This window comes from Periplaneta americana, chromosome 14, assembly GCF_040183065.1.
Source record: "Periplaneta americana isolate PAMFEO1 chromosome 14, P.americana_PAMFEO1_priV1, whole genome shotgun sequence".
Taxonomy (NCBI): domain Eukaryota; kingdom Metazoa; phylum Arthropoda; class Insecta; order Blattodea; family Blattidae; genus Periplaneta; species Periplaneta americana.
Window position 1 is genome coordinate 93,520,981 of NC_091130.1, and position 13,657 is coordinate 93,534,637.

The 13,657-nt window shown below is 34.3% G+C and overlaps 1 protein-coding gene across 5 annotated transcripts in view; it reads right to left on the reverse strand.

Moving 5' to 3' along the window:
* The window catches only part of LOC138713577 (uncharacterized), a 120,508-nt gene that overhangs the window by 72,988 nt on the left and 33,863 nt on the right, over window positions 1–13,657 (reverse strand). For 4 of the 5 annotated variants that reach the window (XM_069845754.1, XM_069845753.1, XM_069845752.1 and 1 more), the window contains 3 exons: window positions 13,162–13,245; window positions 1,791–1,952; window positions 441–899 (listed from right to left, as the gene is read on the reverse strand). In XM_069845754.1, coding sequence (XP_069701855.1) covers window positions 441–899; window positions 1,791–1,952; window positions 13,162–13,227 — 687 coding nt within the window. In that variant the 5' untranslated portion in view covers window positions 13,228–13,245. The remainder of the gene's footprint in view (window positions 1–440; window positions 900–1,790; window positions 1,953–13,161; window positions 13,246–13,657) is intronic. The other variant, XM_069845756.1, reaches the window with a different exon arrangement.

A 13,657-nucleotide genomic window follows, 5' to 3' on the forward strand; every position in this document is an offset into this window, starting at 1 on the left:
AACTGTGTGGATTTTCTTTATTAAAACACAATACAAATAATACACTAATTTTAGGTTAGAATATTCACTGGAAATGAAAGTTCGTACGAACTTCCTAATGTGGCAAAACTGACGACCTACACTGTGGCAATGTGGCAGATTTATTTATTTTTTTGATCCTGTTAAATAGCCGTTTTGGTATTGCCGGTTATTTGGGTGCCAGTTACGAGGGATTTTACTACTACTACTACTACTACTACTACTACTACTACTACTACTACTACTACTACTACTACTACTACTACTACTACTACATTATTATTATTATTATTATTATTATTATTATTATTATTATTATTATTGTAATACGTTACCTTTAAATAGTCTTAATTTACAAATAAATTCAAATAGACTAAATTCTTCTACATTCTTTTATCAATCTATACAGTCCAGACCAGTACCTTTTGATTTACATCAGTCTTGGCTTTTGCAGGTGCTTTCTTTTTCATGCTGACTTTCTTCTTCTGCGGTGTATGTAAATTTTGGTCTGTTTGACTAGGTGACATGCTTGTGGTTAGCAGGTGAAGGAGATCTGCTTTGGACGTGCTTACTCCATGCCAATTTAGGATGTCTTGACTATGACTTCGGCGAAGATCAAGAACAAGAAGTGTCCTTTCTTGAGCTGGATTCAAAGAATGCGTGGGGATTGGGTCTGGGGTGACACAGCGACGAACTGTACCTTTGGTCATTACACTTGCTAGTGTTGGAGCCGGAGTCAAGGGCCGTGAGTCAGTATCAGTGTAGCGACGGAAAAGTTCCTCTGGCACAGAGTGTTCTGCATCGTCGTAGGGAAAAGAATGGCGGCTGTTACGAATTGTAGCCAGTTCTTCGGGAAGCAGAAGACTTTTACCTTCAGAAGCCTTCAGTAAGAGAGTGAAAATATATCATATGAGAATTGGGGCTCTAATGATAGTTGGGTTGTGGTGTAGTTGTTGGACATTTAAAAGTTAGTTAAAATTCAAATATTAGCCAATGATATAGTGTGAAAGTCGAGTATCCCATGTCTTTAAACAGAACTATTTAATTAATGGAGGGAAATACTGATGGAAAATCGAGATTAGGGAGAACTGCAGAGATGTAGTAGCCAGCCTTTCTCTCAAGGGAGTAAACCTCGAAAGAAAATCTTACTTCTCCCAAGTTTGGGGTTGTGCAGATATTTGTTACTTCTTCACAAAAAAAAAAAAAAAAAAAAAAACTAATAAACAAATAATTTCCTTTAGATGTGATGTACTTGAAGTGGATCTTATAACCTCTACATTCTCCTTGAGGAAATTCTATTATTTATACATTCAAGTAAAAAAAAAAAAATGTCAGACAGAAAGACATTGATCAAGAAACAATTGAGAGTGTAACATGCCATATAGCCATAATGTGAAGGGATAAGGAACATCATGATGATGATGATGATGATGATGATGATGATGATGATGATGATGATGATGACGACGACGTCAGAGAGGAAGAGAAATGTTTCTCCAGCATTTCGGATGGAATCAGTAATGTTAGAGACAGTTATTTTCATGCATGATCAAAATGCCCACAGACTACACCACAATAATATCAACGATTTTAAATATATTGATAAGTATGTAAATGGTTTTGTTATAGTTTTTCAAAATGTTTTGACAGTCTTTCACAACATACTATAGATTAATAATTTAAAGAATAGTTTTACTATGATAAAGAAGAAATCAACATATGATAAAATTAATGAAGATGAAAATTGCAGAAACAGTTCAATTCATTCTTACCCAAGAATTTTTGGCTCTCTTCACAACATCTTTAGCTTCACAGTCTGCGGGATGATTGCAAAGAATGGAGCATCCATATGGAAAGGGATTGTATACTCCTGCGAATGGGCGAAGTGTATATGGTGCAGGATGTGAGAAGTTAGGAAACTCAACAGTGTTCGTCTGGAAGATTCAAGAAGTATTGTATCAGTTATAGATAATAAACAAAAATAGAATTAACAACATATATCTGTGTGTGTGTGTTTTTAAGTAAACATGACAACAGATACCGGTACCAAGAGTTTGCTTTGTGTGATATAATAACTACTATACTGTATATTAATTAGGAATATAATTAATTCCAAGTGTGATTAAAAAACTGGTTTAATATTTGAATTATCTTTATTATATTAATATTTACATATAAATAATGTTAGTGATGTTCATAGTTACATCATCTTCATCATTCCTACCATTTTCCGAAACAGCAAAACAACATCTTGCAGCATAAAATCCTTCACTGAGAAGCATATATTCCGTGTGTGCTTTGTATGTGGCACACAATAGATACAAATGGAATATTTTAGTTACTTTTATCCTTTTATTTAAACATTGCAATACTCTCGTGCTCAGATAGTTCTGTGTTAATGTTGCTTGCCTTTGAAAGAGACTTCACACGCACAGATATACAAGGTGAATCATAAGTAATGTCATTAATTTTCAGGGGGTTATTCTTTGAGATATTTCAAACAAAAATGTTTAATACAATTTTGCTCGTGTTTGCTTCCTTTTCGAGATAAAAAATGTTTTATATGAAATATTTCATAGTGTGTTTTGTGAAAACCATTGATTCAATTCCCAATATCTTTTAATTTAAGAGGACAGTGTATTATGATGCTTGAACGAATTTTAGTTTTGTCCTTTAAATGAGCATAAATTTGATCCAAACAAATGTAACTTCTCGTTCTGCAAAGGAATTTTACAATGTATAAATCATAAAAATGGCGAAATTGACTGAGCGAGTTTACAGATCACACTCTTCAATTGCTATTGACCACAATAAGAAGACAGGGTACAGTTTGGATCCCGCCATACAATTTGACACCTGCAGTGACCAGCCTTTGGAAGTAAACAAGAAGCAAATTTATGAACCAACATATGACTTCTTTAAAAATTATCATCTGGAGACAATGTGCCTATTCATTGGAAGCTGGGGAACAATAACAAAATATTTACCGAGAACAATAGATGGTATCCAAAAATCTTGTGTAATGCCATCTAATGCAACATCTCTTAGCACTGCCAGCGAATCCTACTTCCACGTCCTCGTCGTGATCCATGGGCAATATAACATTAGTTGTAGCAGACGGAAGAGGGTGAAGGCGAGCTTTCAGCGCCTTAAAACCGAAACCTTCAACTAAGGGAGCAGACTCTTACAGAAAAACACACTCAAGTGAGGCTAGCAACCTACTAGAGTGAATTATAGATTATTGCTCAAAGAATCAATGGTGCCTCGAACAAATCCAGAAACGTCGTTTGGAGGAACAAATATATAAACATTGAAAGTAAAACCACAGTCTAGTATAGGCCTATACAGTCACAAAGCTTAATACTTACTAAATATGCAAACGTAAACAGTTGAAATATGCAGCCATAGATAGTTGCTCACCACCAGGATCGCTACTATCGCCTCATCACAGACTCTTTCCCTAGCAGACCATAAAATGTATTTTACTTTCGATATCGTGTTCTTTTCAAAAAATTAACACCTTCCTTCCACTATTTAAATATGAAATACATAAGGTTTATATATTATTTTTATAAAATATATATTATATTCTATAAACTCACCTTCCTTGATCTTTCGGAAGGATAACTCTAACCTATTTTTCTTATAATTTATAGTGCTACAAACGTCTCCTTGTCCCATATTATTATTAAAATTATTGTATTTTAGCCATTTACAGTTATTACAACCGATAACGAACTTTTCACAAAAATGCGAAGTACGGCACAGTCAATGCTTTTTTCGATCTAGACCTGGCCGTTATGTTTGTTCGGGTTTTCTATTTCAGTGTATGGAGCTCAGTGAAATATTATAACTTTATTACTTATAATTGCTAAGCTTTATTTAGTGTAATGTGTTATAAGTTCCGTTTACTTCTTGTTGCATAACATGTTGCAGAAATAATTACAAAACTGTGTTATTTTAATGTGAAGAGAATTTTACATGTTAACATAATCTGTTCACGTCAACATTTCAAGTTTAGAATGGAAGCTATTTTGAGGTTTAATAAAAAAGAATTTATATTGGGATTTCAATTTAGCACATTTACCATACCACTCCTATGAAATTAGTGTACGTACAATTGGGTTACTTCATCTCTTAAGTAGTAGATAAATACAATAATTCAGTACTCAATTTTAGTATTAAAATACAGACAAATTGAATGTCCGGGGTATCATACATGACATTATGCTTAATTATAATGTATGATTGAGAATTTAAGAATATAAGTTAAATATAGTAAACATAACCTTTAATTTTCATATGAATGGCAAGGCAGTGTAGATCACTAAATTTAGACAGAAAGGGGCAACTGGTACAGTAAACGTAACCTATAATTTCAACATATCTAAATATCTGTGCGGTGCAATTGAAAATTAATAATAATAATAATAATAATAATAATAATAATAATAATAATAATAATTCTTTATTTATACTGGCAGAGTTAAGACCATAGGGCCTTCTCTTACACTCTACCAGGTCACAAAGTATACAAGCAGTTGAAATTTAACAAAAAGTTAAAGAACAGAGTACTAACATATTACAAAAAAAAAATCGTGCATAAATGAATGTACAAGAATTTCGCAATATTTAATCGAAATAAAGGCAGGTATTACACATACGAACAACGTAATTTTCACACCATAAATAATATTACATCTTAACTCGCAAGTAAATTATGTCTGAAGTGTCTCATAATCATTGTTTTAAATTTTATTAATGGAATTACACTACATTTTAGAGAAACATATGTTACTGTTTATGCATTCCAACTAATTTATATGGTTGAAATGCAGCCCTTTGTGATTGGGTTAAGCGAGTTACATGGTCTGCCTTACGGCCTGTATTAGATCACGATGGCTGTGGCACAGTCTATTGTTCCTAGTACTCACAGCGCTCCAAGCGGCTAGCAACTACCGCGAGATTTGCAAAAAATCACCCCAAGCTTCGTGACTGTATATAGTAGACTGTGGTAAAACTAGAATCTATAAAACTTGTGTTAGGCCCATTCTCACTTATGCTACTGAAACGAGCGCAAAAGACTGAGCAAATGTTGACAACTATAGAAATGAGAACTTTAAGAAGCATCACAGGATACAACTTACAAGACAGGAAAACATAAGAGGAAATTAGAAATAGGCTATATGTGATGTACAGGACATAGTAAAATGGGTCAAAGCAAGAAGAAAAGGATGGAGAGACCATGTATTGAGGATGTTGGATGATCGTTTACCAAAACTCGCAATGACAGCAAAACTAGACACCCCTAGACCTCAGGGACGACCATTGAAACATTGGCAGGAAAGCTGGTCACCTGTCTCCGAATCTGTAAAGAAATTGTCTTTATGGTAAGTCATCTATTCAGATTTTGAAATATCATTTATATACTATATAACAAGAGCACATAATTTCAATGATTTATATTTTTGTTATATATTATTATTATACATCTTGATCACACAACTTTTAATACTATATCACTTAGGAATATAATATATGGTGATTACTATGATTCGGATAAAGTAGCTGTATCAGGATAGACATCCTTAGTCTGTGCGTTTTGTTTACAAACATTAATTTCTGGGAAGAGCGCTCCCCATCCCCTAGCTGAAATATCAGTGAATGGACAGTACAGCCCTAGTTAATGTTTGTAAACAAAACGCACAGACCAAGGATACCTATTCTGATACAGCTACTTTATCCAAACCATAGTATTAGTGATTACTTTCAATATTAACACGTGAAAGTGATCACCATATATTATTTTTATATATAGGACTATTTTTAATTCATGTTTATTATCTTCTTTTATTATTTAATAGTACCGGTAGCCTATTACATTTTCTTAAATATAGTTTGTCATTTTAGGCAGGCCACTCTGATGATAAATTTTATAAATTAAATTTATATTTTCAGACCATATTCAGAAGCTAAAACTGAAATTAAAAATCCTTTATTAAGAATATTCAATTCACTACACTATGCAAATGTTTAATGTGTAGAACGTGATTACCAGCCAAAAATTATACAAATTAGGCCTATTTGAGGGTCCGCCAAAATGTATTGAACTTGAAACGTCCGTGACACACAAAAGCTTGGGTATTACTGTTTTATAACATCTAAATCAGATGATTTCGAAGGTCAGTGAACGAGTTCAATTTCGGTTAGGGTTAGGGTTACCAGATTTTCAGAATGCCAGTAAGGGACAGGATGAGGTCAAGCCTCATGGTATGATGTTTATCGCAAGAAAAATGCATATATTTTGAGAGAATTCCATATGCACACCTGCCATATTATTGTCATAGTTTTATACATAACATACCTAAAAACACTCAAACTGAATTACTAACTGGCACCTTATTATATTGTTATTTTATTTCATGGAATTTAGATTAAAAAAACAGTTGAAATGTTTTTGTGCTACTCAGTTATAAGATAAAATTACCGATTTCTATTGAAATGTTTACATTTTCATAAGCTAAATTTTTCGAGTTACCAGTACCGGTATGTATTGTACAAAATATATTATGATTACTGATATGTTTCCCTTTATTAATATTAGCTAGCAATGTTTTTAATCTATGTTCGTTGTTTAAAAAAAGACTGACAAATATGATTACAATTGAAGACCTGAGAATGATAAGTGGATAAAGACAAGACAGTAGTTTTGAGATAATCGAGAAAAACTATTTTCATCATTTTTTTTTTTTCAACATTCAATAATGTTTTAATACCGTAGTCACTGAAAAGTTTCGGACATCTTTTAACATTTTATACCATTAAAGTAAATATTAATTGAAACTCTAATGAACAATTAATAAAAAATAACGATGGAGTTATCCAGTTCTCACTCTCAATCAAAATTCTGAATTTCTTTCAATAAAAAATGACAAAAATGCTAACTTAAACACTAGCTACATGAATAACTTTACTTAAAATATATTTTAACATTGAAAAATAATCATTTTATGCTATGATATTAAAAATTAAATAATTCCCTTTATATTATTTTCAACAAATATAAGAATAAACGTAAATTATCCATTTCTCACACTCAAAGAAAGAATTCAAATTATTTCAAGACAAAATGTGTATGTATAAATGTAAATACTATTCGACAAAATAATAATGTCTGAAATTAGTTAAAATAATAGGAAACATATCATATTTATATACTAGTAATTTGATTCTGAGTCCATCTCTATGTCCTTTTCATTAATATCTACACCTACTCACGAATATGATTATACCACAGTTTATACACTGGAGGAATGAACTTTTTAAGCTTGAAAATATCACGCAATTTTTTTTCTATTTCGTGGTAATGACATTCGTACAGATTTCCAGCTAAATCCAAATTAATTTCATCCATATGCACTCATTTCTTTATAGCAACAAAAGTATTGGATACGAGCATGTTGTGTCTCAGATACTACGTGAATATACAAACATTTTACATGTTCTACAACTCAAATAGTAGAAAAAATTGTAAAATTGTAAATTATATTTTATATAACGACGTTTGTAACTGCTGAGGTTATATCAGCATCGCCGATATGCTGGAATTTTGTCCTGCAGGAGTTCTTTTGCATGCCAGTAAATCTACTGACATGAGCCTGTCGCATTTAAGCACACTTAAATGCCATCAGTCTGGACCGGGATCGAACCCGCAACCTCGGGCACAGAAGACCAGCACCCTACTGACTGCGCCATCCAGGCCAACTCAAATAGTAGAACTGTATAACATTATATCATACTTTGCACGATAGCATTGAAATCATACCTAACAAATATGCATATTGTACATTTTTGTCTTTTAAGTCATTAAAACTGTCAAGAATACTTTTCTTTATATCTACAGGAAACTTCTGTGTAAATTGCCGCTTGCATTTGCAGTCCTCAGAGTTACGTTTTGGAACTAATTTTCCACTGGTGAACATGCATGCTTGTTCACTATTGATGTTAAGTTTTTTTTTTTTTTTCACTTTCCATTTTTCACAATTTTAGATCGCTTCTTGAACCTTACGAGAGATTTCTGAACAACATTATCATCATTATCACTTGAGTCTGTCACAACATAACTAGAATCATCAACAATGTCATCCGATAAATCACGAAAATTCAGAAAATTGCCATACTTTAGACATGCCTGATGTACATATCACTCTACTCTGCTATCACATTGAGAGTGAGAACAGAATAAGTTTGGTCTTTGTCCACTTCTCCTTCTCAACAAAAGTGGAAATCTAGAAAATGATAACGAAGTTCTCTTTGTAAGAAGTATTTGACTACCATTTCACACCAGTAGATGGAGTAAGGGCTATGTTGCGTTTGGCATTAAAATCTCAATTTCATTAAAAAATGGTCTTTATCCACTTATCATTCTCAGGTCTTCAATTTAAGGTAACTTAGACCTTAGCTTTCGTAAGACCTGTGGAATACTGATCTCTGTTCCTTTCACCCCTTCGCTTATTTTTCATAACAGAAAATACCCTTTCTACACAGGCATTCGAACTGAAACACATAGGCAACAGGATGCCAACATTAGCATGTGTGGGACTCCACTTACATTGATTTCGGTAAAGAAATTTGCCCATTTTGTATTTACAGCTTCATTGTGTTGAGTAGTTCTGGACAAACATCAGTGAATTTCAAAGAATCTACAATGCATTCGTTAAGAGGACTCGGATGCTTGAAAACAGTGTTCTCAGTTATATAATTTTTCTAAGTAAGTTACAATATTGCTGTAAAAAATCCATTCTCTTACTAGTCTTACTGGTCTGTAAATAAGGGATTTTGGACATCTCATATGAGGTCAATAAGGCACAAACTTTTACAGTCCTGCACAATAAGAAACACCTGCCAACCCTAATATCTGAAATCATCCTTGAACACCACTAGCATAGTGCACGGGATAGTTATCTTGATGGCAGAGTAACACTCCTTTGCGATGGTGTTCTCGGGTGGAAGGAATGAATATATTTTCGAGAAAGTGTCCATATGTTGCACATTAAACCAGATGTCGATGTTGTTGTGTATATCAATTTTCGATGCCCGTGTGTCCTACTTAAAACAATTCAAACCTACCTGCGCCGACACCAGTCGCTGTTTTCTCTCTCTCTCTCTCTCTGAAAACAACTTGACTCGCTCTTCTCTCTTGTAAAGGAGAAAGCAAGTATCGTGCAGCGACGCGTCATATGCGCGCCACGTTGGCAGTGGATTTTCCCCAGGCATGGGTGACGTCAACCGCATCCCAAAGCCATGGTTCCGAGAGGGGTATAAATACAGCGAGACCATGAGTCCAGAGTCACTCATTCGCTAGATGACAAAGAGGTAGCTCTAACGTGTCCTCTGTCACTAGCAGCAGTCTTCCAACTAGCCTACACTATGGTTATCTTTTGTTCGGATGTGTCCATACACGGCCACCACTCAGGAACAGGGAGCCCGTCTGCGCCCCTGTCTCCTGTGCTCTTCCTACATCACTGAATCTCTCTCACCTTTTTCGTACTCTATAGTTATTCCTTTCCTCTTACCTCACTACAGACATCCACTTTCTTATTTTTCCTGCCCTTAACAGTTCATGCCTCGGCTTGTTTAATAAACCACAATCCTCTCCTTAACACCCCCTCTAGAGTCGGTAAGTCGCGAGTTCACTCTGTTTGATCCGTCGATGATAAAGGTCACCATTTTCTCTGCTCCTGAAGTCGGTACCGGTAAGTCACATAGTATGCTGTGTTAATCCTTCGATGCCAGGAGCTTGTTCTTGAAGTCGGTAAGTCGCACAGTACACTGTGTTGATCCTTCGAAGTAGGGAACTAACCTTTACCCGATTCCATCTCTCTCGTTATCCTGTCCCCCCCCCCCACACAATGCCCATCAGAGCAAGCCGATCTTTCTCAGGCACTCCCGCTATCCCTATCTCCCTCTCATTCCACTCTTACCGTACTATCATCATAATAACTCTCCCAACATCGAAGCCTCAGGACAAATTTCATCAGTTGCTATCACGCCTCTCCCGTTTCCCCTACCATAAGAACTAGAAGGGAGACACAATTATACTTTCTTTGTTATCTCTGAAATATACTAATGTTACTTTAAAACAGTCTTTCCTTAAATTTCACCATAGTTTCGTATCATCACCTCACCCACAAGCTACAGCCACCTTGTCCCGTCACTCCCATTCCCCCTCTCATTACACACAGACTACACTGCGGACAAGAACGACCATGGAGACCAGCGCACGACAATGTGTTCTAGAACACCTGCTCTTTCGTAAGAAATCAATCTCCAACATGAGATGCTAAAGTGACCCGACCTTGCATGTCAGTTCACATCGAAGGCCATCCACATGATAGACATTGCCAGAACCTTGGTAATCATTAGAGACTGCTGTTTCCTCGGCGAAAATTACATTTCTTCAATACATTTCTCCAACAGAAATCCACACGACTGGTTTCAAAGGATAGACATTTATTTGATGGTTTGTTCTTCCCCTCAAACATTCTTGTTCACAACTCTGTTGCTTCTTAAACAATCGATTATAGTTTATATACAGTCTGGAAAGTTAGACGCAACCTGTAATAAAATTCATATGTATTTCGAAAGGGATCCTTTTGGAAAACTCTCAGTAAAGGCAGGATTCTCTCTCTGTGAAGAAACTAGCAGATGCCCAGAAACTGGGAGTTCTCAACCTACCTAAAATTTACAAAATGGCTAGCCCACCTCTTGGCCGTGGTCAGAGTCACTCCGACCATTCGACCTGCCTGTGCAGCTGAAAACCCAGTCTGAACCAGTCGTATCAAACACTATCATCACATGTGACAATTCTCCTGATAAATCGATTACCCACGGAATTAGTGATAAGATGGTGACATATCAATTCTGTGTTGAGCCTGTTCAGGTGTCAATTCATGAGGTACAGATATATAATTTCTGTATGATTTTCTAAACACATTGTAGTGGCAGTGTATTAAATCTTTGAACCACCAAATTCTTCTGACAATGTACAAGTACTTTTTGTGGATTTTTTCCAAAACTCTGCGTGTATTGTCAATATTCCATACCTTAGGTCTTAGAGGACGTTGTGAATTTTAATATCCCCTTCTCCATTATTGAAATGCTGGAATAATCGTGCTACCTGTATATGCTCACTAACGACACCTTTACCCTTGACTTCACATAATTTTCGAGCCACAGCAGCAGCTTTATAATCATGTTTGCAGTGGTGTTCAGAGTGACCCTAATCTCAAACTTTACCACTTCCATTTTATATTCTTTGTATTAACAATTGACGACTATCACATGCTCACAATACGCAATAGTAATCATAGCATCCTCTAAATTGCATTGTCCAACTAAAGAAAATATTATTAAACTCTTACAAAACACTAAACTTAAAAAAACCGACATTACTTATGAGATGACCTAATATTTAAAATCAATTCCTTAATGCTTGTTAAAAAACATCTTAAATTTCACTGTTGTTGTTAAAGAGTAAAATCACTCCTTTTACAATGACACTGTAAGATCTAAATAATAATAATAATAATAATAATAATAATAACAATAATAATAATAATAATAATAATAATAATAATAATAATTTTTTGTTAAAACATATCGTTAAAATAAAGCCATAAATTTAAAATGTTCTACATTTCATTTATGGTTGGAAAGGGAATAAAAATAATATTTTGAAACTCATAAAAGAAAACTAGATTCACATTTAATAAGAATAAATTTCTATAGTATTTATCTAAAGTGATATCACAGTCTCGTATATACAGTCACGAAGCTCGAGTTGTGAGGGTGCTAGGAACAATAGACTGTGCAGGTACTATTTCGCATTGTCTGTAATGAGGCGATATTAGCAATCCTAGTGGTAAGCAACTATCTGTGGATGCATATTTACTACGTATTGAGCTTCGTAACTGTATATACTTGACTGTGGTGATATCAAAAACTTTTTCCTTGCATTTTTATCTCTATCCTGATTGTACCTATGCAGTGTAAAATAATACCATGGCAACTAAAACTTATCATTAAGCAAAGCCTGCATGGTATAGTCAAAAAACAAGGTTTAATAAAAATGTACGGAAAAAGTTTTTGATGTCATTGTATTATTTAAAACACATTATTAACATTTTTCTTGCAGTTTTCAAGAGAGTTTAGGGACGAATTCCAACAACAAACCAAATACAGTAAATTTAAATAACTCAATTATGCGTTGTGCTCTGGGTCTCTGATCATGAGCTGTGCCTTGTCTCTGGGTCTTTGAATAGTCCAATGGCCCAATCTTTCTTTGGATAACTGTACATGAAAATAAAACTCTGGTACCGGTATGTCAAAGAATTCCAATGGCCCAATCGTTCTTTGAGTAACTGTACATGAAAACAAAAAAAAATATATATATGTGCGAGACTTTAAGAGTTTACAGATGTTAGTGATGATAGAATTTCTGACCGATTATTTTTTCGCGTACAGTATGAGTAGCCTACTCCCATGTCAAATCAACACACATTAGCACCATTTTCAACCCAACTTCCTTCAATCAATGAAATTTAATGAACATGTTTCTTTATGTAAGAAATGAACATGTACAAAATAATAGAGCTCTATATGTAAAAGTTTCTGAGTTATTGCTTGGAAAGGAAATAAGAGAAAAGTGAAATTTTACACGTACTTTTAACAAATGAATGTACAAAAATGTTTTGGGCTTACCTGAAGCATATAAAACCAGCTTTCCTATTATCTGAGCTGGACTTGCTCGTTGTCCTCCTTGTTGTAGGGGTGGAATACGTTTTCTTATTAGTTTGGAGCTATGTATTGTTTGGAAATAGTTATATAAAATATGGGTACCAGTAGTAAAATTATTTTAACAGATGGTATTTTAATAGCCTTATAATGCGAAGCACTTTTCATTATGACTATATTGGAAATTCTTGAGATCAAAACACTGCCCAGGAGTAGAAGAATGGGAACCATTCTTCTCGCATTATTTTTAAATGCTGTAGAACTGACGGATTTTATGCTGGATTCATACCAGTATCCAAGTCTTTATTTATCCTTGCAGATTGAAAAACTTCTGATCCACATACATACCTGTTCTTGTCTCCTTATAGGTTTGCGAACTCCTTCTAGGAGTCCAGTTTTGCTTGTGAGCACCATTATGTTGCTTCATGAATTCTGCAAAGTTAATAAAAATAGACATCAGAATTAATGGGTCATTCCATGTCAACTCAACCAAAGGGTGTAGCATCAACACCACTAAATTGGCCCATTTCTTTTTTTTTTTTTTTTTCAAAAAGTTAGTTCACACTAAAGAACTTGTTAACCCCGCAGGAAAAGCATTCATTGCAATTAGTTTAGGAAACAGGGCTGTCCAAACTTTTAAAACCCATATTTTTCGACTAATATGTATATTATTTAACGACAACTGATTTATCAATCATTGCATTTATTTTTATACATTTTATCACTGAATGTTGTAGACCTAGTTCATTACTGAAAAAGAACGTTGTTCCTAACATTGCTTATTATACATATAATAGACAAGAAACTTTCCCAAAATTTTGTGAAAATATTGAATTTTAGAAGT